This window comes from Lithobates pipiens, unplaced genomic scaffold (genome assembly GCF_037356315.1).
Source record: "Lithobates pipiens isolate NorthernLeopardFrog02 unplaced genomic scaffold, aLitPip1_a1.2 Scaffold_10, whole genome shotgun sequence".
Taxonomy (NCBI): domain Eukaryota; kingdom Metazoa; phylum Chordata; class Amphibia; order Anura; family Ranidae; genus Lithobates; species Lithobates pipiens.
In genome coordinates, this window is record NW_027507686.1 from 220,973,113 (window position 1) to 220,998,858 (window position 25,746).

Genomic DNA, 25,746 nt, shown 5'->3' on the forward strand with positions numbered 1-25,746 from the left:
CAGTAAGGAGAAGCAGTACACTGATGAGGTCATCTCTCTGTCACTCTGCATTCTCCTCCTATTCGCATGTCTCTTGTACTGCAGCACATGTGATTGGCTACTTGTACTTCTTCTCTTACCCCAGTCTAAGCTCTGCTATACAGGGACTGTAAGAGGATGATATCAAGTCACATTCAGGTAGGTAAAAAAAAAAAAATACATTTCATTATCGAATATTGAATACAGAGTTGAATTGATGTCTTTTTCTTATCTGCCTGGAGTTTAGCTTAAAGAATACATTAGGTGACTATACTCTTCATAATCTACCAATAAAAAAAATAAAAAAATACTGGTTTTGAGTGGACTGAACTGATTGGCTGCATTTTAACAACATAATTCTTCCATTGTCCTGGTGACAGATGTTCCACGAGTGATGTATACCTAAAGGTGAAAACCTCAAAAGCTATGCTGATGTCACAGAAACTACCCTTTTAGAGGCAATTAACTTTCATTGCTTTAGGAATAAAAATCCTCCTTTAAGCCTTTTCTGACATTAATGTCTCTTTAACACCCATGACTCAGCAAACAGCCCACGGAGTGATTTTTGGCAGCAAACTTACTTCTTGAGCTCTGCAACATCCAGGATTTCAGACGGAGCTGGATAAAAAAAAAAAAATGCGAGACAAAAAAAATGATATGAGACATTTGGAGTGTAAAGGCAAAAAGTAAGAATGTTTTAAGGGCTGGTATAGTGTATATTTAGTAAGTGAACTGTTCTGATTGCACTGGTTACTAAGGCCTTTTTATGATTTTGCATTGTTGTTAATACAACTTCCTATATTTTTATTAATGTACAACAGTATGTATAATGCCAAAATGTTATGGATATAATTTGCAAGAATTAGAACCCCTGACATTTTTTTTTTTGCTTAAAAGATTTGAGACTGAAGTGCCACACCACCTAATTAATCGTCCAGATATAAAGATTTTCCAATGTAAGCTCAAATATAGCCAATATCAATGATTCAGGGGCCAGGAACAGCTGCTGCTTTATCAGGGTATGAAATAGCACATACATTGTATTCTTCAGCCAATCCAGTCCATATAAACATCCCTAGTGCCCAATCTGCGGCCCTTTTTGTGCGTTACTCAGGGCCTCGGCAGACACTAATCTGTGTCTCTCTATTGTCCTGTAATAGCAGTGACTTCTAGCAGTCTCATGTAACATGTCTCCAGTCTGTGACTGTCTGCTGAAGTACAGTATCTCACAAAAGTGAGGACACCCCTCACATGTTTGTAAATATTTTATTATATCTTTTCATGTGACAACACTGAAGAAATGACACTTTGCTACAATGTAAAGTAGTGAGTGTACAGCTTGTATAACAGTGTAAATTTGTTGTCCCCTCAAAATAACTCAACACACAGCCATTAATGTCTAAACCGCTGGCAATAAAAGTGAGTACACCCCTAAGTGAAAATGTCCAAATTGGGCCCAAAGTGTCAATATTTTGTGTGGCCACCATTATTTTCCAGCACTATCTTAACTCTCTTGGGCATGGAGTTCACCAGAGCTTCACAGGTTGCCACTGGAGTCCTCTTTCACTCCTCCATGACATCATGGAGCTGGTGGATGTTAGAGACCTTGCGCTCTTCCACCTTCTATTTCAGGAGGCCCCACAGATGCTCAATAGGGTTTAGGTCTGGAGACATGCTGGGCCAGTCCATCACCTTTACCCTCAGCTTCTTTAGCAAGGCAGTGGTCGTCTTGGAGGTGCATTTGGGGTTGTTATGTTGGAATACGGCCCTGCGGCCCAGTCTTCGAAGGGGATCACACTCTGCTTCAGTATGTCACAGTACATGTTGGCATTCATGGTTCCCTCAATGAACTGTAGCTCCCCAGTGTCGGCAGCACTCATGCAGCCTCAGATCATGACACTCCCACCACCATGCTTGACTGTAGGCAAGACACACTTGTCTTTGTACTCCTCACCTGGTTGCCACTACACATGCTTGACACCATCTGAACCAAATAAGTTTATCTTGGTCTCATAAGACTACAGGACATGGTTCCAGTAATCCATGTGTAGTCTGCTTGTCTTCACCAAACTGTTTGCATGCTTTCTTGTGCATCATCTTTAGAAGAGGCTTCCTTCTGGGACAACATACAGACCAATCTGATGTAGTGTGCTGCATATAGTCTGAGCACCGACAGGCCGACCCCCCCACCCCTTCAACCTCTGCAGCAATGCTGGCAGCACTCATATGTCTATTTCCCAAAGACAACCTCTGGAGATGATGCTGAACATGTGCACTCAACTTCTTTGACCGAGTCCTGTTCTGAGTGGAACCTGTCCTGTTATACCACTGTATGGTCTTGGCCACCGTGCTGCAGCTTAGTTTCAGGGTCTTGGCAATCTTCTTATAGCCTAGGCCATCTTTATGTAGAGCAACAACTCTATTTTTCAGATCTTCAGAGTTCTTTGCCATGAGGTGCCATGTTGAACTTCAAGTGACCAGTATACCAGTGAGAGCGATAACACCAATTTAACACACCTGCTCCCCATTCACACCTGAGACTTTGTAACACTAAAGGGACACATGACACCGGGGAGGGAAAATGGCTAATTGGCCCCTATTTGGACATTTTCACTCAGGGATGCATTCACTTTTGTAGCCAGCGGTTTAGACATTAATGGCTTTGTATTGAGTTATTTTGAGGGGACAGCAAATTTACACTGTTATACCAGCTGTACACTCACTACTTTACATTGTAGTAAAGTGTAATTTCTTCAGTGTTGTCACATGAAAAGATATAATAAAATATTTACAAAAATGTGAGGGGTGTACTCACTTTTGTGAGATACTGTATGTCCCCAATCTCCAACAACTAATATAGCATGTTCCCAATCAGAGTCTCCCGCAGCACGCCCACAGTCTCCGATAATCTGTTGTATCCTGTCTGCAGTCTCTGACCATCTCCTGTATCATGTCCGCAGTCCCTGACCATATCCCGTATCATGTCTGCAGTCTCAGACCCTCACCTGTAATATGTCCACAGTCTCTGACCTTCTCCTGTACTGTGTCCACAGTTTGACCATCTCCTGTAACATGTACAGTCTCTGACCATCATGTCTGCAGCCTCAGATCATCTCTTGTATCATGTCTGCAGTCTCAGATTATCTCTTGTATCATGTCTGCAGTCTATGACCATCTCTTTTATGATGTCTGCAGTCTCTGACCATCTTCTTTATCATGCCTGCAGTCTCTGACCATCTTCTTTATCATGCCTGCAGTCTCTGGCCATCATCTGTATTATGCCCTTCATCAATGACCATCTTTCATCATGCCCACAGTCTTTGGTTATATCCTGATGTGTGTCTGCTGTCTTTGGCACTGAATAGTTACTGAATTTTATGTGCAGCCCCTAAGTGATATCAGTGGCTGCACTTGAGGCCCCCCCACATCAAAAAAGTTAACCACATTTCATATACATGATTTCTTCTCTTCAAGTCCATCTAGTATGATACAGTCACTTTGGTTAATAATTTTTCACCTGGCTCAATTGATTTTCAAATCGACTATTGTTGGGGTGGCAGGGCTAATCACAGTTTGAATTTCAGCAGAAATCAGCAGAAGTGTCCATGGCTAGCATAAGGCTCCTTTCACACATCAGTTCAGTCATGTTTTTTCAAAGAAAAAACTGATAAAGTTTAGCTTAATTTGCAACAGTTTTTCATCAATTTCTCATCAGCTGCTCATCAGTTTTATTTACATCCACTATCAATGCGAAAACGGATGCAAAAACTGACCATTTGTCTGTTTACATCCATTCTTCGTCCAATCTGTTTTTTTAAACGGAAGAAAAATAGAGATTTGATCCATTCCAAAAAACATATGTGGACGGAAGCGAATATAAATGGATAGATGAAATATTAACAAACGGTCCGCATGGGTGAAAGGGGGCCATAGACCCCTTTCACACGTGCATTACGTTTTTCATCCATCCATTGACAGATGAAAAATAGACACCAATGTATTTCTATGGACAACCGGATGATCATCCATTCACATCCAATTCTATCAAGATCTTCTTTTTGGAACGGATCAAAGCTCTATTTTTCTTCCGTTAAAAAATGGAATGGACAAAAAACGGATGTAAATGAACAAATGATCTGTTTTTGCATTGGTAGTGGATGTAAAAAAAACTGATGGGAGACGGATGAGCAGCTCATGAGAAATTGATAAGAATCCCTTGAACTATGTAGTTGTTAGTATTTCTAAAATGACATTGTACAGCTGTAATGTGTGTGGTGAGGATTTAGTTGTGGCTGGCTATTTAAATCATGATATCGGCTCTGCCAGCACTTACCATGCTCAATGAGGTACTTGACGATCTCCTTACTTCCAACATTCACAGCGTGATGTAATAGTGTATAGCCATCAGTGTCTCGCTGTGCCAAGTTACCCCCAGCACGATGAGCCTCCCGGAACTATGGGAAATACGAGGCAGAGAAGGAGGTTTAAAAATAAGTTTTAACAATCATTAAACCTGACATTTAAATTGCTTATATTTTTAGCTTCCTTGGTTCCTCCTTTCCCCCCTTATCAACATGCCAATAACATTAAAAAAAAAAAAAACTGTTTTCATTAAATATCTTATTTTAGACCAAGTGATAGCATATTTGGCAATTTTTTTTTTACAGCAGGCTGCTTTGACAAAAATCTGTCAAATGATCAACTTTTGATGAGAAATAAGCAGGGCCATCCACTAAGCCAATTTGCATAGTATGTGGGCAGCTTAAAGCTGAACTAAACCCTCAAAAATACTCTCCTCTACCATTTACGAATACAGAAGTTACAACCCTCGATAGCTGCTGTCATCTTCGTTCTGCGTACTTCTGGGTGAAGGGTTTTGGCCTCTTGATTGGCCGGTAGGGGAATGAGGTCATTCCGTGCATGCGCAGGGGAGTCCGTCCATCCAGCATAGGCAAAATGTGCCAGGGATGCATGCTGAACTACACATCTCACTATACACTCAATAGAAGACTGCAGGTAAGTGTTTGTTACTGCAGAAGGGATATAGTATGTCTCTTCTGGAATAAAGAGGTTCTCGCTTACAGTTTTTTTACTTTTTAAGTTTAGTTCCACTTTAAAGTGATTGTAAAGTGTAATTTGAAATAACAAACATGTTCTAATTATCTGTTCTGTGCAACAGAATTGTACAGAATGGCCCTGATCCCCCTCTTCTGGGGTCCTCTGCCAGTGCTCCTGGCTCCTCCTCTTCTTGGTGTGCCGTCAGAGGAAGCAACACACCTGCACGCTCGATTTTGAACTGTGCTGTCTACATCTATTGACACAGACAGCTTGGCTCGACCTTCCCGCTCCTTCGTCCCCGGATTTGACTGACAGCAGCAGGAGCCAATGGGGGGAGACGCTGATGACGGGAACATCGCTGGATTAAGTGGGGGCTCAGGTAAGTAAAAGGGGGTGTGAGGAGGCAATATTATTACCTAAACATTTCTTACCTTAATGTGGGGAATGCCTTAAGGTGAAGAAATTTTGAAGCAAAATTGAGAGGCACATAGCAACTATATGGGTAACATTTATTCCTAGGCAATACCCAGCTGACAACGCCTGGGAAATGCTTAGGAATAGATGTTACCCATATAGTTACTATGTGCCTCTCCTGCACACGCCTATACAGAGGAGTCCCTGCTGACAACTTACTGTGGGACCGGAGTGGCTGCAGAAAAAGTAAGTGTAGCGATTTTTGATTTACAGGGCTAGATGGATTAGTCTTAAAATCAGTGGCGGCTGATTCCCCCCCCCCCCCCCCCATCTATGTGGCCGTGCACTTTGTGGATGGTCTCTACCTGGTCCATCACCGCCTCACAAGCACATGACCACAGCCTGGAGCCCCAATTGGGCAGTTATATGTTGTCCTTGGACCACAGAACACTGCCTTCCGAGCCCTCGCACCATGAGATACCAGCAAAATCGGCATCGGCTTCCTGCAGCGGCCAATCAGGACAGGAGGCTGAGTCATTGCAGAAGCCACGGCTCCGGGTACTAGGGGAGCGGTGACTGCTGGAGGGCTCCAACCGCAAGGTGAGTGCGGAGTCTGGGCAATCCGGTTCTAGCTCAGTCTGCTGCCCTCCGACACTATCGATGGAGTGATTTGTGGCCAGAAACAGGACCCGCTCCCAGTCTCTACCCCCACTGGCTGCAGGACTATGTCACAGCCAACAAGAAATCCAAGATGGCCGTCGCACTAGACACGGGTACTGCAGCTGACAGGCAACGCTCTCCCTCTCCTGCCACCCCCCCCCCCCCAAAGTCTTCCAGCAACAGCTACCACTGCTTAGAATGTGGCTGCCAGTAGACTGAGGCTGGGTTCACATACAGTTAGGTCCATATATATTTGGACAAAGGCACAATTTTCATACTTTTGGCTCTGTATGCCACCAGAATAAAATTAAACTAAACTAAATGAATTTGAAGTGCAGACTTTCAGCTTTAATTCAAGGGGTTGAACATAAATAACAAGTAGAAGTTTTAGGAACTGCAACCATTTTTATACACAGTGTCTCTATTTTCAGGGGCTCAAATGTAATTGGACAAATATAATCATAAATAAAATGTTAATTTTTTTATATTTTGTCGAGAATCCTTTACTGGCCATGGCTGCCTGAAGTCTGGAACCCATGGACACTACCAAAGACTGTGTTTCCTCCTTTCTGATGCTTCCCCAGGCTCTAACTGCAGCTGTCTTTTCGTTTTGCCTTCAGCAAGTGAAATGCATGCTCAGTTGGGCTGAGATCAGGTGATTGACTCGGCCATTGCAGAATATTTCACTTTTTTCCTTCAAAAGCTCTTGAATTGCTTTTGCAGTGTGTTTTGGATCATTGTCCAGCTGTACTGTGAAGCGCCGTCCAATCAACTTTGCTGCATTTGGCTGAATCTGGGCTGACAGTATATCTCTAAACACTGCAGAATTCATCCGGCTGCTTCTGTCACATCATCAATAAACACCAATGACCCAGTGCCACTGGAAGGCATGCATGCCCATGCCATCACACTCCCTCCACCATGTTTTACAGATAAGGTTGTGTGCTTTGGATCATGAGCTCTTCAGAGCCTTCTCCACACTTTTTTCTTCCTGTTATTCTGGTACAGATTAATCTTAGTTTCATCCATCCAAAGAATGCTTTTCCAGAACTGGCCTGGCTTTTTTAGATGTGTTTTGGCTAAGTCTAATCTGGCTTTTCTATTCTTTAGGCTTATGAATGGTTTGCACCTTGTGGTGAACCCTCTGCATTTGCTTTTGTGAAGTCTTCTCTTGTAGATTTTGACAGCGATACGCCCAGCTCCTGGAGAGTGTCCTTTACTTGTCTGGATGTTGTGAATGGGTTTTTCTTTACCATAGAGAGGATCCTGCGATCATCCACCACTGTTGTCTTCCATAGATGTCCTCGCCTTGTTATGTTGTTGAGTTCACTAGTGGGTTCTTCATTCCTCAAAATGTACAAAACTGTTGATTTGGCCACTTCTAATTCTGCTGCTATCTCTCTGATGGATTGGTTTAATTTTTGAAGCCTGATTTGGATGTACATACCCTCAAATTAAAGCTGAGAGTGTAGACATATCCATTATATTAACTATAGCTTGAATATGTTTTGGTAAATACCTGAAAAAAAATGAAAAAATCTAAAATTGTGCCTGTGTCAAAATATATAGGGACCTAAGTGTATATGCGAATTGGATGTGTTTTAAACTGGCTCTCAATGGAGCCGGTTCACACACATCCGGGAGGCCGCGGTGCGGTTTCAAAAGGGTCCTGTGCATTTTTGGGACCAGTTCAAGTGTGAATTCTGGCAAAAATTGTCACCTGAACCGATGAACAGAAACGCAGCAGACCCTGGACTGCATACCGCACCCACATATATCTGAACCTGTCCTTAGACCTAGTTTTTGGCTGAACTTCTAATTTAAGGCTACATTCACACCAGTGATTTACAGATTCCTGCTGCAGCACTGATTGGTTAGGTGCGGCTGTCAGCCCCATTCACTATGATGATAGGCAACTGCAACTATTCGCAGCAGTCAAATGTCCTACTTACCTTTTCAAAATCATCATTTTTTGCAGATTCCAGTAAAGCTTCATCTATAAAAGAAAAATGAGAAATTTAATATGCACAAAGTAAACATTTACCCTTGAAAAAAAATCTTTAATTGTGACAGGAAAGTAACATGCCCTTTGCACGGTATTGATAAACAGGTTAAACCTGCATTGTCAGTCCTATGATAATAATAGTATTAGGAATGGCCCTGGATAACCACACCTTGTACCAATCACTCACATAGAAAACAGCTGATAAATGGGGATTCTATATGCTCACCTGGCTGGTAGTCGGAGATGTCATTTTCTGTCCTTTAAAAAGAGAGAGAGTAAAAAATTAAAATATAAACAATATAAATGTGCAAATCTGCTGAAAAAGTAACAGAAATCTAGGAACATCCTGGAGCATAGTCACATGACTAATGTTGAAGCACTGGTCATACGGTCTCTGCTAAATCGCCCTGGACATCAGCTCTTCAGCTCTGCCATCTATAGGCCCTCGTCAGAGACCATGTGAGAAGTGCATTGGCACTGATCATGTGACCGGCCTGTCTTATTAATATTATAAGTATGTTATTCAGAATCTAACACATATTTTCATGCATTATGTTTCTACACCCAGTCCTGCATTTTTGTTAAATGTTTGTGTTAAAACCCAAATGGACTTTCAGTTTAGATTAGCTAAAGACATTCCAGGTTGTATCAATTCAAGGTGAACAAAGCCTTTGTAAAGGAAATGTATTTCCTTTACAAAGATTGTAGAATTGTATTCTATTTTATATGTATTGCTCACTGTGGACACGGCACTAATAATGTTTTCATTACATGTTTACATTCTTTCGAGTCCTGATTAAAATTAACCTGCCTATGTTAGGCCCCTTGTTACCATAAATGTACAATTGTAATATTAATGTGATAACTAAGTAATCATGTGTATAAAAACCTTCAATTGAGTCATAATAAAGTAGGACAGTTATTTGGAAAGATGCAGTGTATCTTTTGTGTCTTTTCCCTACTGCAGCAGTTATTAATTTTGAACCCCCCTAATCAATATGAGGATAGGAGTTGCCCATCTATAAAATGGCCAGGTCACCTTACAGTAATTTTTTCCCCCCGAGGAGCAGCCACAGCCTGGGTAGAAAAGCCTGTCCCCTGCTTGCATGCTGCAGATTGGAACCCTTGCTCTCTGTGTGGAAGCAGTGGTTTCTCTGCAGAGTTCTGACACACCTTCACTCTGCTTACATTCAATAAGGAGAGTGGCAGTAGCAAGGGTAGCGAGCCAGGAACTCTGAGGACCGTCACACATATACGAGCTTGTTGGACATCCTCACCAAAAACCATGGTCCCCTTTTTGCAATTATAACAGCCTCTACACTTCCAATTGCAATACAACATGTAGTAACACACTATACGTGCATTGCTGCACTGCAGTACCATTCATTTTTAATGGTGCCCCAATACACCTCCACCACTCACCCACGCTGCAATGCACTGCAGCACACCACTAGCAATGGGGTGCTCTGCAGAAAATGTCTTTTCATACTGTGGAATTATTAGTACCCTTCACTGATAACAGCGAAGATCGATAATTTAGAACGGTTTTGGTGTTCACAAACGTTTGTTCAAAGAGAGCCTTGGTGCTCAACCTGCAGCCCTTTGACACTTATTGAGCAGCCAACAGGGTCCCTGCACCCCAGACTGTGTTTTTGTTACCTAGGTTCTGACTCAGGCCTATGTTCTAGTAGTTAAAAATACCTTAGTTTCTTTCTTTCACACCATGTAACTTTTTTTCTGTGCTGTCCCATCCCTTTCATCTAAAGTTTATTTTTCTTTGATCTTTAATTATGAAGCTTGCTGAGAGAGATGAACAGAGTGCAAGAACATTTCTAGTAAGGGTTGAAGGGAAAACAGATGGAAAAGCATTTATTTTCTAAAGAGGCTGTAATAACATTGATCTCCAGAAGTCACACGTATTTTCTATGGATGCCTCCTAAAGCATGGTAGTCTCCAACAACTTTTATAGCATGCATGCAGTCTGTAGCCACCCTATGTATGATTACTATAGTCTCTAGGCCCATCTTGCTGGATTTCTATGGTTTTCGACTACCATTTGTAGCATTCCTGCACTCTGTGACCATCTCTGTAGAATTCCTGTAGTCTTTCACCATCTCTTGTAGCATTCCTGTAGTCTCTGGCCACCTCTTGCTGTATTCCTATGGTTTCTGCCCATCTCTTGTAGCATTCCTGCAGTCTCTGACCACCTCTTGTAGCATTCCTGTAGTATTTCTGTAGTCTCTGCCCACCTCTTGTAGCATTCCTGTGTTCTATGACCACCGCTTGTAGCATTCTTGTAGTCTATGACCACCTCTTGTAGCATTCCTGTAGTGTCTGACCACCTCTTGTAGCATTCCTGTGGTCTCTGACCATCTCTTGTAGCATTTATGTGCTCTTTTTTTTTTTGAAAAAAACACAGGGTTTTTATGGACACAATATAGATTTACATTCAGTCAGTTTATTGTTTAGGTTCTTCCAAAATATAACCATACGGTATATTGAAGCTGTAAGCTCATTCAGTCAGAGGACAGTATTCTAGAGTCTGAGGAATCAATAGAATGTCTTTGTAGCCTTCACAATCAGATTTGCGCTTGAACTCATCAATGCAGCCTTTTTCTAACTGCGGGGTGCAAGAGTAGAGGAGAAGTCTGTTGGTGCTGTTATCGGTTTCCTTCAGGATGATGCAATCGGGGCAATAACAGGAAAACAGCTCGGTCAGTCTGTCTGGATGTCCTTCAGTCCGGAGTTCTGTGCTGCCCTCATTTAGGAGATAAACCCACTTTCGCGGAACACAAGACCCATCCATAACTCTGATGGATGCAGTGAACTCCAGTTTCTCCCTCTCTGTGCTTTCCTGGACATTGAATCGGGCGTTATCCATAACCTTGAAAATCTCCAGCTCCTGGCTTCCATGATGTGCTGCCGCAGCCAAGAAGTGCCACCTCCCCATGTACTGCAATGGGAACTGGGTCCTATTGATGTGTGATGCTGAGAGCTGGTCACTGTGTTCACAGACGGAGAGGGAGTCGATGGCCAGGCCATATAGGTAGAGGAAATAACGCCAAGCAGTGTTGAACATGTCTATGATGGTCTCTCCACGATGGCTACAATATTGTGTCAAGCAGTCTCTTGGTAAATGACTCTTCTGCCCTCCTTGTGCCTCTGCTCTCTGATTCATGTGCTCTTTTACCACCTCTTGTAGCATGCATGTTGTCTCTGCCCACCTCTTGTAGCATTCCTGTGTTCTATGACAACCTCTTGCAGCATTCGTGTAGTCTACGACCATCTCTTGTAGCATTCCTGTAGTCTCTGACCACCTCTCGTAGCAATTCTGTAGTCTCTGATCAACTCTTGTAGCATTCCTGTAGTCTCGGACTATCTCTTGCAACATTCCTGTAGCATCTGACCACCTCATGTAGCATTCCTATAGTCTCCGACCACCTCTTGTAGCATTCCTGTAGTCTCTGACCACCTCTTGTAGCATTCCTGTAGTCTCGGACTATCTCTTGCAACATTCCTGTAGCATCGGACCTCCTCACGTAGCATTCTTGTAGTCTCTGACCACCTCATTTAGCATTCCTGTAGTTTGACCACCTCTTGTAGCATTTCTGTAGTCTCTGGCCACCTCTTGTAGCATTTCTGTAGTCTCTGATCAACTCTTGTAGCATTCTTGTAGTATCTCACCACCTCTTGTAGCATTCCTGTAGTCTCTGGCCACCTCTTGTAACATTTCTGTAGTCTCTCTTCAACTCTTGTAGCATCTCACCACCTCTTGTAACATTCCTGTAGTCTTACCATGTCTTGTAGCATTTCTGCAGTCTCTGACCACCTCTTGTAGCATCTCTGTAGTCTCTGCCCATCTCTTGGACATTCCTATAGTCTTTGGCCATCTTCTTGTAGCATTCCTGTAGTCCCTGGCCACCACTTGTAGCTTTCCTGTAGTTTTTGATCATCTCCTGTACAATTCCTGTAGTATCTGACCACCTCTTGCAGCATTTCTGTTGTTTTTAAACATCTCCTGTAGTATGTATGCTTTCTGTAGTATTACATTTACTGAATAATACGCGTGTCCTTTTGGTGATGTAAGGTCGCTAATATTAAGAAAATTGACCATCATGGAAATAGATTCTAAGAAACTAATAGGTTATTTCATTTTCCAGCATCTACCAAAAAATATAAAAAACGCCAGTTTTCAGCAGACTGACCTTTACAAAATGTCACTTTCTTTATTTTATTTATTTTAAAGAACCTTGTGTAAACACAGGAAGTTTAGCTTTTATCATTTAATGTAGAACTCAGCCAGGGTGACTAAGACCGTCAGGATTTGAACATGTCTATTACCCATCAGCACCAGGCCACAGCGATAATACGGCCAGCCGCCCCAAGCGTTTTATAGATTGCCTTGTGTAATAAGTATGAAGGATGATTTGTTTGTTTAAACATTTCTATTAGGTCCAGATGCCGGTTCCACATGTACGCATGCAAAACCATATCATTAAATCTCTCCACTTGTAAATCCTTCTGTATTATTTACATGCCACAAACTTTAAGACTGGGATTAGGAGACCCACAAACCAAATTATAAAAATGCATTGCTGGCGAGGGAAAGTGGTCAAAAGACATCGCCAAATCTAAAAAGGCTCATCAACTGCTATTCATCAAAAGCAGCTATTTGTGGTATTGTGCATCCTCCCTTTTTATTTTAAGCAAAGCTCTGTTTTGTTTTATAAGATAACTGCAAATTTATTGTAGATCGTTTGGTAGTCAGTAAAAAAAAAAAAAAAAAAAAAAAAAAAAAGAGGAAACCGTTGTGCTTTTTACGTTGTGGCCCGCAAGCCTCCCCAGCTTTTATTTGCAACCAGCTTTGCAGTTATAAATCGTGTTACCACTGGAGGAGAAGGCGGGGGGCTTCTTTGGAGGTTGTCTAGAGCAGTTTTCTTTACTTATGGCACCTTTTGAAATGGGGTCCCCTTCACATCAGAATTATCAAAATTCAAAGTTTCCCCGTTTGACATCAGAGTCCTCCGTTCCCCACACCTTTTACAACAGAGTCTTCCCACCCCTTTCATATCAGGGTCCTTACTTTCCCCTCTCCTAATGTCCCGTACACATGAACAGATTTTCCATCGGAAAAAACTTGGATGGTTTTTCCAACGGAATTCCGCTCAATCTCGGCTTGCATACACACGGTCACACAAAAGTTCTCTGAACTTTCGACCGTCAAGAACGCGGTGATGTACAACACTATGACGAGTCGAGAAAATTAAGTTCAAGGCTTCTGAGGATGCGTCAAATTGTTTCCGAGCATGCGTAGGAATTTAGCACGTCGGAATTTGTACAGACGATTGGAATTTCTGGTCGGAACTTTTTCCGGCCCGAAAAATAGAGACCCTGCTCTCAATCTTTTGCTGGCTGGAATTCTGCCAGCAAAAGTCCAATGGAGCCATACACACGGTCGGAATTTCAAAAGCTCACATCCGACTTTTGCTGGCAGAAATTCTGATTGTGTGTATGGGGCTTTAGAGTCCATCGTTCCCCCTTCCACATCAATGTTTCTCAGTTCGTGCCCCTCCACCCCATCATTTAACGTCTGAATCTGTATATATATATATATATATATACACACATATACACACACACACACATACACACACATATATACAGTTGTACTCAGAAGTTTGCATACCCTGGCAGAAATTGTGAAATTTTGGCATTTATATTGAAAATATGACTAATCATGCAACAAAACTGTCTTTTTTCCCCCAAGGATAGGGATCACACAAAGCCATTTATTATCACATTGTTTTTTGGCTCCTTTTAAAATCATAATGATGACAGAAATCACCCAAAGGGCCCTGATGAAAAGTTTACATACCCTGGAATGTTTGGACTTGGTACAGACACAGAAGGCACACACAGATTAAAATGGCTATTAAAGGTTAATTTCCCACATTTGTGGCTTTTTGAATCGCAATTAGTGTCTGTGTATAAATACCGTATTTATCAGCGTATAACACACACTTTTTTACCCTTACAATCAGGGGAAAATCAGATGGACACTGGGCAAGGGTGTGATGATGGACAACAGTGCAGAAGGACACTGGGCAAGGGTGCAATGATGGAGAAGGCTGCAGAAGGACACTGGCATGGACAAGGCTGCAGAAGGACAGTGGGTAAGGGTGCAATGATGGACAAGGCTGCAGAAGGACAGTGGGCAAGGGTGCAAAGACACTGGGCAAGGCCGCAGATGGACACTGGGCAAGTGTGCAATGATGGACAAGGCTGCAGATGGACACTGTGCAAGGCTGCAAAGACACTGGGCATGGCATATTCAAGGCTTTGGGCATATTTTTATATCCTTTTACATCTTTATAAAGTTCCATTACTTTGTTACGCAGGTCTTTTGACTGTTCTTTTCTACCTCCTCATGGGTCAGCGTCTAGCCTGCTTAAGGTATCCATGTGAGAGCTAACAAACTCATTGACTATTTATATACAGACACTAATTGTGATTTAAAAAGCCACAAATGTGAGAAATGAACGTTTAATTACTATTTTAACTGTGTGTGCCACCTTCTGTGTCTGTACCAAGGACAAACATTCCAGGGTAAACTTTTTATCAGTGCCATTTGGGTGATTTCTGTTATTATGATTTAAAAAAGGATCCAAAAAAATATGTGATAATAAATGGCTGTGATCACTAGCCTTAAAGTGTACCTAAAAAAAAAAATATTAAAAGAGAGCAGCTACAAATACTGCAGCTGCTGACTTTTAATAAATGGACACTTACCTTTCCTGGAGTCCAGCGATGTCGGCAGCCAAAGCCGATCAATTGAATCGGCAGCCGAAGCCGATCAATCGATCGGCTCTCAGCTGCTGCCTGCCTCATTCTTGGTGAGGGAATCGGGAAGTAAAGAGTAATAATAATATAGCGTATACAATTGTGGCACAAGTCATATTGTAATAGAATGTTATTAAAAATTACTTTTCCTTTTCAATCTGCCGCTCTGTAATTGTCTGTAAAGTGCAATGCAATATGGCTACCTATATGCGTTCTGTACACAGAATTTGTACAGAACGCCCCCCAGAAACATAATTTCCTGCTTGTGTGATTGGCTCAGTGATTTCCCCAAAAGTCTACATAAGATACAAGACAGATTTTTGGCACTCCCCAGCAACAAAAATGTTGTTTTTGGTAAGATACACCCAATAGGAAATAACATCTAAAGGGATGCAGACCCAGCAGCTTTCCTCATTAGTGCCCTGATTCTGTAGCAGCTGGTTGATAATTATGAAACCACTCCCATTAGACTCACACAGAACAGGGGTACACAGGAACAAACCGGGATTTCTTCAGAATACCAAAAGGTAGGAAACTGCGACGTTTGTTAAAATCCTTGCATTATCATAAATCACCCAGAGGAGAATGTTTTTTTCTCAACAAAAAAGGAATTATGCTTTAAAGTGAAGTTCCACCCAAAAATGAAACTTCCATTTTAAGGACGGTGATCCCCTGACATGCCACATTTGGCATGTCATTTTTTTGGGGGGAGCAGAAACCCTCTTTTTAGAGGCATCCAGCTCCCACTTCCTCCCGGGGGCACCGCGGTGCTGGAAGTAAGTTCACCTCTTCCCCCTCCCTCTTGGCAATCATCTGGGGCATGTCACAGGTCCCATTTGATTGCCCGGCCAGTCACAGCGCGCGGCTCTCGCATCTGCAGTGCATGCCCGGCTGTGAAGCCACAGCCGGGCGCCCACAGTGACAATGCCGGGGCCGCAGAGAGGAGGAGGAGACGGGGGGGGGGGGGCTTAGTTACCCCCGCATTGCTGGACCCTGAGACAGGTAAGTGTCCGATTATTAAAAGTCAGCAGCTGCAGTATTTATAGCTGCTGACTTTAATTATTATTATTATTTTTTTTTTGTGGGAACTCCACTTTAAAGCAGGGCTCCACCCTAAAGTGGAACTTCCGCTCATCGGAACCCTCTCCCCCTCAGGCGCCACAATTGGCACCTTTCATGGGGGGAGGGGGTGCAGATACCTGTACAGTAAAGGTATTTGCACCCACTTCCGGCATAAATATACGCAGAATCTGCGGATATTTATGCCACTTCCTGCGGGTCCCCCGCTGCCTGCTGGGAAACACACGGATCCCAGAGACAGCGGGGACCATCCTTATTGCGCAGCGCGATTCGCGCATGCGCAGTAGGGAACCGGGAAGTGAAGCCGCAAGGCTCCACTTCCTGATTCCCGTACCCAAGATGGCGGCAGCACCCGAGAGACGATCGAGAGATCGGCTTCAGGTGCCGACATCGCGGGCGCGCTGGGTGGGTAAGTGTCCTTATTTTAAAAGTCAACAGCTGCAGTATTTGTAGCTGCTGACTTTAAAAAAACAAAAACAAAAAAAAAAACGTCAGAACTCTTGCTTTAAGCACACGATATCAGACACATATCAGGAACGTGAAATGTTGGTCTGACATACACTTTAAATGGAAGTCTTTCTTTCACAGTGAACTTCAAAACAATATTTGATCATTTTGTCACACTGCCTGATTTGGGTGCGCTTTTGCTGGGAAAATGGAATAATCCTATGAATGCAATTTATTTTCATGTGTTGGCGTGCTTGCTGCCTTGTGTCTTCAGTGTTATATTATAATTGGTTTTGATTGGTACAGGCTGCCAGTCTGGAGCACTTAGAGCTAAACTGAAAACAGATGTAGATTTAGTTGTTTGCAGCAGTGAAAACAACAACTAGGGAAACCAAGCCTCTGCAGGCTCTAGCACAAGCTACACTGTTAAGATCTGGAGCTTGGGCTACCTGGAATATATTTAACCAATGAATCTGTTGACCTACAATAAACTAAACCTATCATGCCTTTCTAGTTATAAATAAAGCATAGGAATGGGTGTTCTCATTCACCAGATCAATTCTGTGCTCCTATAAAGAACCATTCAACAATTCAGTGCAATTGCTGAAGTGCTACAATTGGTATATGGGAAGGCAGTGGACAGGATCTAGGTCCACCTTACAGATAAGTTAAAAAGAATATTAACTGCAAGTACTAGGTAGGTACCTCCACTTTAACAAATCAAAAAGTCAGGGCAGGTTCCCTTTAACTTGTTGCCACCCAGGCCCAGTTTTACATTTTTCTCCTACATCAGTATTCTTTTGCTAGAAAACGACTCAGAACCCCCACACATTATATATGTTTTTTTTTTTGTTGTTTTTTTTTTTTTTAACAGGGACCCTAGAGAATAAAATGGTGATTGTTGCAATTTGTTATGCCACACGATATTTGTGCAGACATTTTCCAAATGCAGTTAAAAAAAAAAAATACACTTCAATTAATTTTAATGCAAAAAACACAATGTATAACCCTTTTTTTTTTAAATTGCATTTTGTAAAAATATAACACATGATTATACGTTGAGTAAATAGATATCTAAAATGTCATTTTAAAATTGCGCACGCTCGTGGAATGGCGACAAAATATGGTAATTAAAAATCGCTTTATTATTGCTTTCGCTCTGAGGCTCGCGAAAATACCTGACGTGTGGTGAGAACACTGTTTACATATGCGGGCGCGACCTATGTATGTGTTCACTTCTGCATTGAAGCGCGAGGAGACGTGGGTGCTTTAAAATGTATTTTTTAATTAGACTTTTTACACTGTCCCTTCAATTTTTTTTTAATCACTTTTATTCCTATTCACAAGAAATAAATAATAGTAAATATCCCTTTTGATAGAAATAAGGCTGACAGGGCCTCTTTGTGAAGAGATCTGGGATCTATAGGACCCCAGGTATCTTCTCTACCCTGCAAAGCACGAAAAAAGAAAACAAAAAAAAAAAAAACATTGATCTCTGCTTTATAGGGGAAAACAATGGCAGTGTTTACATCTGCCAAAACCAGAAGTGAGGTTATAACATTGCTTCTGGTCTTCCAGGGTCATAAGTGATGGCCGTGGACAAGGGACAAGGGATGCACATTTTTTTTAGGAGTACAAGCATCGATACTTTTTTTTTTTTTTTTTTTTAGTACTCGCCGATACCAATTACCGAAACCTACCGCAACTGTTTAATTTTCACTTCAGCTGTCAGCAATGGTACAAAGCATTGAAAAGTTATAGACAAATGAAATAAATAGATTTTTTTATTTTTTTTATTTTGAGCTTTTTCAATGTGAAACGTGTAAATATATGTTAATATATATGTGTAAAATTATTCACTAACAAAGCAAACTAATTTTTTTTTTTAACTGTTTATCGTTTATAAAATAGACGTGAACAAAAAAAAAAAAAAAAAAAAAAAGCAGGAAAATAATTAAATGGAGGCGAACAGGGAGTTAATTAAGGCTGATTACAGTAAATTAAGGATTTATAAGGGGTTAAACAGAGGAACATTTGTTCACCCCTTTGATCTGCAGATGAAGAAACAGAAAGATTCAAAAAGAAACAATGTTTCTTTTTATTTTAGTGTTTCAGGGCTGAGCAATGTTGTTAATAAACATTCCCGTCTGCTTTTTTTTTTTGACAGTTCACCGGAACTTCTTTAACACTTCAGCTGTCAACAGGGGAAACCCATTGAGACCTCAAAGAACCAAGCCTGAAAGTATCGGTTTCAGGTATAGGTGCATTTGCACGACTACCGATACTTGTGCAAATACTCTGTATCAGCACCGATAACGATACTAGTATCGGTGCAACCCTACCGGGGACCGTCTGATCCTTGGCCAGCTCTGTGGTAACCCAGATCCACTGCTTCATCAGATTTCTGTCTTCCCAATCACACGTGAGAGCCCCAAGAGGTGCCGTTGGGTGGTGGGAAGGGGAACGTCCCCTACTACTGCTTGTAAAAGCAATCTTGTAGCTGCAGGCATCATCCAAATATCTCCACCCAAAGTCCACAACATCATATGACGTCATGGGGGTGGGAAGTGGTTAAAAGAGAAGTGTGGGATCAAAATAAAATAATTGAACATACATACTCACCTATGTGGCTGCAGCTGTCCCCCGCTTGGAGCTTTGGCCGTATTTCTACTTTAAGTTTACAAAAGATGCTATCAAAATTATGTCGGATGACCAGAGCAATGGTCTCAAAGAAAAATATAAAATTTGCATAAAAGTAAAAGAAAACTTGTTTGCAACATAATGCTTTTTCTGGATGTAATGAATGCCAACTAGCCATCACCCTGTTCTGATCTCACCACATGGGTAAGTCACAATGCACAAGTACCATGACAATAATACTCCTGGAAAGTACCTCTGCTTGCACGTGTCTCCTGACTTGGTCACAGAACTGTTGATACACATTCTGCCTGCATGCGGAAATCCATTATGAGGCTCCGTAAGTTCAGGGGATTCAGGAGGAGATGATGGCGGGAGCATTGGGAACTGGAAGTGTGGGTTGGTATTGGTCGGCTGGTCTTTAGAATTGGGCAGTGCCGGGGAAGTGCCTACAGACTGGGTAATGATCAGCTCTGGGTCCAGAACATACAACTCATCCTGGCAGATTTCCAGTACGTAGTTCAGGTGCTCCTAGAAAAGAATGGGTAAGTGTGATATGATGATTAGATAGATTCTGTACAACAACCTCCATTTCCACAGTCTCAAAATGCATCTAAATTCAAACACTTAAAGTGGATGTAAACCACACTCATCCTTTCTAAACTACTGCAATATTGGCTATCTAGAAGGATATACATGCCTCCTGCATGTATACTTATCTGTCAAATGTCTCCCCTCTGTCTGCTATGAGACCCGAAAAACTGCAGATTTTGTGGGTGGGTCTGTTTCCAGGGCTCAGTGGGTGGAGTGGTGATGTCAGTAGACACCCGCCCACCTCTACACTCCCCTTATCAACATGCATTTTCTCCTGTGTATTTCTTACACTGAACTTCTGCTATGATCACTAACATCCAGTCAAAACACAGAAAAGTCCCCACATGACTTCAGCATGCCAAATCATGCTGAGGTGTGGAACAGCCAATCCTTGCAGAGCTGCTGAAGGAAGGAGTGGGGGTGGGAATTAAAAAAATAATGCAGGTTTTAGGCTAGTGCACGAGATATGTAAATCACCTGACAATCACAGCAAGGGGGAAGAACTGACAAAGATTTCACAGTTTGTCAGTTTTATGTCACTGAAAAAAGATATGAGGATTGCTCAGAGCTGCATTAACTGTTCGTGGCAAGAGTGGCCACAGATGATCTGAAATCCCATACTCTATATCCACTTTAATCCAAATATGTTTCTGCACATGTTCCTGTTAAGTCAACAAGTTTGATTGTTTAGATTTCCCTTTTTAATAAAATCATATATAATGATCTTATCAGCAACATTCCCAGGCACTTCTATTACTGTAAAGCTTGAGCAGTTCAGCTGCAGAGTTGTCACTCTTTTTGGTGCACAGTAGACTGGCAAGGCTATAGTCACTGCAGTTAAACTGAGACATTCAGCTACCTCTGAAGTGCCCACACATCCGCAGGAAGATCCTACAAAGAGTCCATAGGACGTTCACAGCGGTGAAAGAGAAATATGAACAAAATAAGGCAAAAAAAAAAGTGATCCAATCCTGCATTACCGACAAGTCCTCTACAAAACCAGGTATTCTTTTGCAAGAGTTTAGTTTTACTTTAACTCCATTTTTCTTTTAAAAGAGTTGCGTAGAGTTCTTAAAGGCACCCAGGTTAGATCTAATACACTCTGGGGCCCATTTAGTATTGAGAGCTGATAACAATAACTGCTCATTATTATCCTCTGCACACTTCAGTCCACATTTTATTATGGCCGATTTGTAAAATATGGGCTATGGTGTTGAGCTTGTGCTCCTATATGGAACTCTCTCTGCAGAGACAACCCCATGGGGGGGGGGGGGGGGGCTTGACTGAAGAGTACCTGGTCATGTGGCTTTGACATGTCAAGTGACTAGGACCATTTTTTTGCTCCTACCATGACTGAAGAATACCTGGTCATGTGTCTTTGACATGTCAAGTGACTAGGCCCATTTTTTTTGCTCCTACCATGACTGAAGAATACCTGGTCATGTGTCTTTGACATGTCAAGTGACTAGGCCCATTTTTTTGCTCCTACCATGACTGAAGAATACCTCGTCATGTGGCTTTGACATGTCAAGTGACTGGGCCCATTTCTTTGTTCTTCCCATTCACTTTTATTACTTTAGCAAGAAGCCTGATCAGACATGCCCCTCTTCCTCTGCAATACAACCCTATGTCAGGACACTTGTGATAAGAGATGTAGCTATGCAAGCATAGAGCACTGGAGAGGAAGGGCAGAAAGCAGCATTTTTACTGGGAAAAAAATATTTGAAAGTAAAAAACAGTCACAAATCAAAACTTGTGGGGATACAGAACTATAATGAATTAAACAAGATGTGAGAGTCAGTTTGGGCTTTAATGGCAAGTCCAGGTCTGCAGTGTCTAGACACATGCCCATCTATAATCTACAGGGCATTGTAAGGCAGTGATGGAGGTATTGTCAGGTTGTCTGCCTTTGTTCTAATCACTATCCATACCACCACCCTTGGGACATCCTGCAACAAGCAACCATGAAAGATTTAACATAGTGTCTTACCTGTGCTCTATCAATCCTATAGAACCGGTCAGCAGTGGTGGCTGCAAGAGGAAAACAAAATCACATTTTTTTTTCCCGGAGGTTTTAAATACTCCACACCATTATCAAAACATTTGCCACAGCAAATAATTAAATACTTTCTTTTATATTCCAGCCTGCTGTGACAACTAAAGGGGGGTACACACTATGAGAAAAGTGGAAGAATAATTTGGCACGAGGCACGATCGTTCATTTTTGTATAGTATGTACTGTGCACAACTTTCGGAATCCAATTCAGACTTTGCAAACAAAAATTTCCAAAGGGACATACTCCAAAAAATTTCTTGTATGTGAACAGAACAAATGATTTTCGTTTAACCACTTGCTGGCCGTATACTATATATAAACAGCAAGGAGGCTCTCCTGTGCTGGATCACGTACCTAGAACGTGATCCAGCATGTCCGGGTTGGGGGCACGCAGCCAGAATGCGATAAGCAGGTACCTGCACCTGGCACGAGTACCCACAATTCTAGCACTAGACCTCCTCTGTAACTCTAAACTGGTAACCTGTAAAAATTTTCAAAGCGACGCCTATGGAGATTTTTAAATACTGAAGTTTGGCAGTATTCCATGAGTGTGCGCAATTTTAAAGCATGACATGTTTGGTATCTATTTACTCGGCATAACATCATCTTTCACATTACACAAAAAAATTGGGCTAACTTTACTGTTTTGTTTTATTTTTAATTCATGAAATCGTTTTTTTTTTTCTCCAAAAAAGGGTGTTTGAAAAAATGATTGCGCAAATACCGTGCAAGATAAAAAGTTGCAATGACCTCCATTTTATTCCCCAGGGTGTCTGCTAAAAAAACAAATAATGTTTGTGGGTTCTGAGTAATTTTCTACAAAAAAAATTATGATTTTTACATGTAGGAGAGAGGTGCCAAAATAAGCCCGGTATTGAAGTGGTTAAAACAGAAAAACAGGCAAATGAGCCTGTTTTAGAGAGATGTACTGCATATTTTATTTTATCTTGACCCGACATACACTTTGAGATAGTTGATCACATGATTGATCCTTAAACAATCCCCCTGCTGAACTGGAACAAAATGGTATGGGTGTCACTTTTGTGATATCGGTGTCCATTCAGTTTTTTTCTTGCTTGTTTTTTTCTTGCTTCTTGTAACTGACCTATGTTAGGTCTATAGGCAGGCGGCTGTTGCATTCATTTACAGCCCTTTACCTCTGATCTGTCATGTTTAGGTCCATAAAACAGAAAGGGACGCAAACGGTTTCATTTTTGCAGATCCATTCACATCCCCCTGTCCACAGACTAACACTGAGCTTCTGTTCAGATCAGCCTGAAAAAAATGACAGGCAAATCCAAACAGAACTCTCGTCTGGAAGGTCCCAAAACTGGAAAAGGACATTTAGACAAGTGCACTTTAATACTCACAATCCAAGAAGCACCATTTCGGGGACAGCTTTTGTGATGAGACAATTTGAGGTTTGTTTGTTCCATCCTCCTGAACACACAGAAAGAAATAGCATTAGTAGAGTAAAGGAACTTGCTAGGAAAGCCTAAATGTCAGCGCACAACACCAAACACTGCTAGGAAAGCACGCACATACATCCAGGTAAGTACAGCCCTAAAGCAACTACTGGTTTTCTAGAGCTAATCTTGCAAGAAAGAGCTGTGCAGAGGGAACATCAGTGGTCACATAGATTTTTTTTTTATCACCCACCATTTTTTCCCCCAAAAAAGTAGGCTCTGTTTATATTAAAAGTTTCTCCAGGATTAAAGGGTAACCCTACACATACAGCAAAGCCCTTATCCTTCCTCCCTCTCCTCAACAAACATGTCCACCCAATATCAGTATCAATATTTTTAGCCCTGGACAAACATGATCATCTATGGATAGACCTGGAGCATGATCAGCATACCAGAGACAACTCTGCTTCCAACATGGCCACAGCAATGACAAGAGTTGTATATCTGTATCATGTATGAGCAAATTTGATGTGAAGGGTGTAGAGGAGAAGACATGGGTTTTGGGGTAAAATGTACCAAGACAACTTCTGTAGCTTTTTTAACCAGATTTGAATGTCAAAAATGATTGTCTCAAGGAAACCTACCACCAATGGTGTTGTTTCTTTTAAATTGATTGCTAGTTGGTTATCGTAATCCATTTACGTGCTTTTATAAATAAAAAAATGGTTGAAACTGCTAAAGAAGTGCCCATTTATATGTCCAGCACTACCTTGAATAACAAACCTGAGCTTTGCCTATACAAAGAAACGGGTATGCGTTAATGTCCCCTTTACCCAAGAGGAACTTCAAGAGAAACAGAAATGGAAGGCGCGCCACACCTAATGCTTTACCAGAGATAATTTAATGAGAAGACATTTTTGTATAAAAGTGGGTACTCACAAAATGCAACTGTCAAAAGACTATAAACACAGTGCATGGATATGCCCAGAACACGGGGTACAGCTAACGTGTTTCAGGGATGCGCCCTCTTCCTCAGAGCTAGGTTAGTCTCCTACACCATGGGCAAATCCTTTTATAGGGAATGGTGGAATTGAAAATTGTGTGTCAAAAAGAGCCACACCCTCAAAAGGAGCGAAAAGATAAAAATAAAAAAAAGAAGTTCATAAGAAATTATTAATAAAAAAAAAATAATAATATATAGTTGCACTAATGTAAAAACTACAGAATCCGTATCAAAAACCTATATCCAAAACAAGACTCCATCATAAATACACAAATAATGATAATTCATTCAAATCCATGATATATTACACATTCATTTATATTTAGTCAGGTGAATACAGGTGTAGGAACACATAAGCAAAAATGGGATGCAGGATTGATAAATGGGTCAATCCATGTGTAACCTCTACATGCCTGAAGTAGCTGGGGGGAGGGGTTTGGGATAAATTTTTGCACAACGTTAATAATGATTCCTCAATGTGTAACAATTAATGAAAAGCGCTAGCCTAGCTCTGAGGAAGGGGGTGCGCCCCCGAAACGTGTTAGTGGTACCCCGTGTTCTGTGCATTTCCATGCACTGTGTTTATGGCCTTTTGTCAGTTGCATTTTGTGAGTACGCACTTTTATACAAAAATTTCTTATTATTAAATGACCTCTGGTAAAGCACTAGGTGTGCGCGCCTTCCATTTCTGTTTTTCTTGTAGTTCCCTTCGGATTACCCCATCTGAGGAAGGCAGAATCTACCTAGTTTTGGGATACCATATATACCTTTCACACCACCATTTTATCTGACATTTGTTACTCCACACCTTGGAAGACCTATTAGCGCTGGAAGTGACTGTGTTTTTTGTATCCCAGGAGGAACATACACACCTTTCCTTGGCTCCCCTGCTGCTCCTTTCATTCACCAAAAGTGAAGACCATACTTGATGCTTCCACGTATGAGGAGCATGTGACAGTGCCGGTGCTTGGTGATTGGACCAGTGCTGGCACATGGCAGGGAGAGTCCTCAGCTCTGTGTAAGCTCTGCCTGGAGTAATGTGGAGCTTGTACAGGGCTTTTTCCCCTCAAACCTGGTGGAAGAATGGAGCAGTGGGAATAAGGAGAAGAAAGAAGGTACAGTATATGCTGCAGAGCAAGGGGTAATTAAAATAACTGCAGTCCAATAACCTCTATGTGAGAGCTAAAAGCAGAACTTCACCCAAAGGGTAAGTTTCGCTTTTGCTCCCCCCCCCCCCCCCCAACTACATTTGGATTAAATTTTTTTCCAGGGAGGAGTGGGTATGCAATTTTCACAGGTGACTAGGCGTTCTGAGCAGAAGTTCTACTCCCTTCCTGCCCGCAACCTTCTGGGAAGCGTCAGAGGGACCTAGATCATGACTAAGCACAAGATGTGTTAAACATGTTAAAGTGATTGTAAAGTCAATTTTTTTTTGTTTTGTTTTTTAAATAACAAACATGTTATACTTACCTGCTTAGTGTAGTAGATTTGCACAGAGCAGCCCAGATCCTCCTCTTCTCGGGTCCCT

General features: G+C 41.7%; 1 protein-coding gene and 1 pseudogene across 6 annotated transcripts in view; both read right to left on the reverse strand.

The window, feature by feature from the left end:
• DGKZ (diacylglycerol kinase zeta) overlaps positions 1-25,746 on the reverse strand; it is a 341,151-nt gene that overhangs the window by 22,351 nt on the left and 293,054 nt on the right. For all 6 annotated transcript variants that reach the window (XM_077461740.1, XM_077461769.1, XM_077461759.1 and 3 more), the window contains 7 exons: positions 23,180-23,249; positions 21,744-21,784; positions 19,416-19,690; positions 8,382-8,413; positions 8,103-8,146; positions 4,352-4,472; positions 600-636 (listed from right to left, as the gene is read on the reverse strand). In XM_077461740.1, the coding sequence (XP_077317866.1) occupies positions 600-636; positions 4,352-4,472; positions 8,103-8,146; positions 8,382-8,413; positions 19,416-19,690; positions 21,744-21,784; positions 23,180-23,249 (620 nt within the window). The remainder of the gene's footprint in view (positions 1-599; positions 637-4,351; positions 4,473-8,102; positions 8,147-8,381; positions 8,414-19,415; positions 19,691-21,743; positions 21,785-23,179; positions 23,250-25,746) is intronic.
• Positions 10,594-11,348, reverse strand: LOC143940426 (apolipoprotein M pseudogene; annotated as a pseudogene).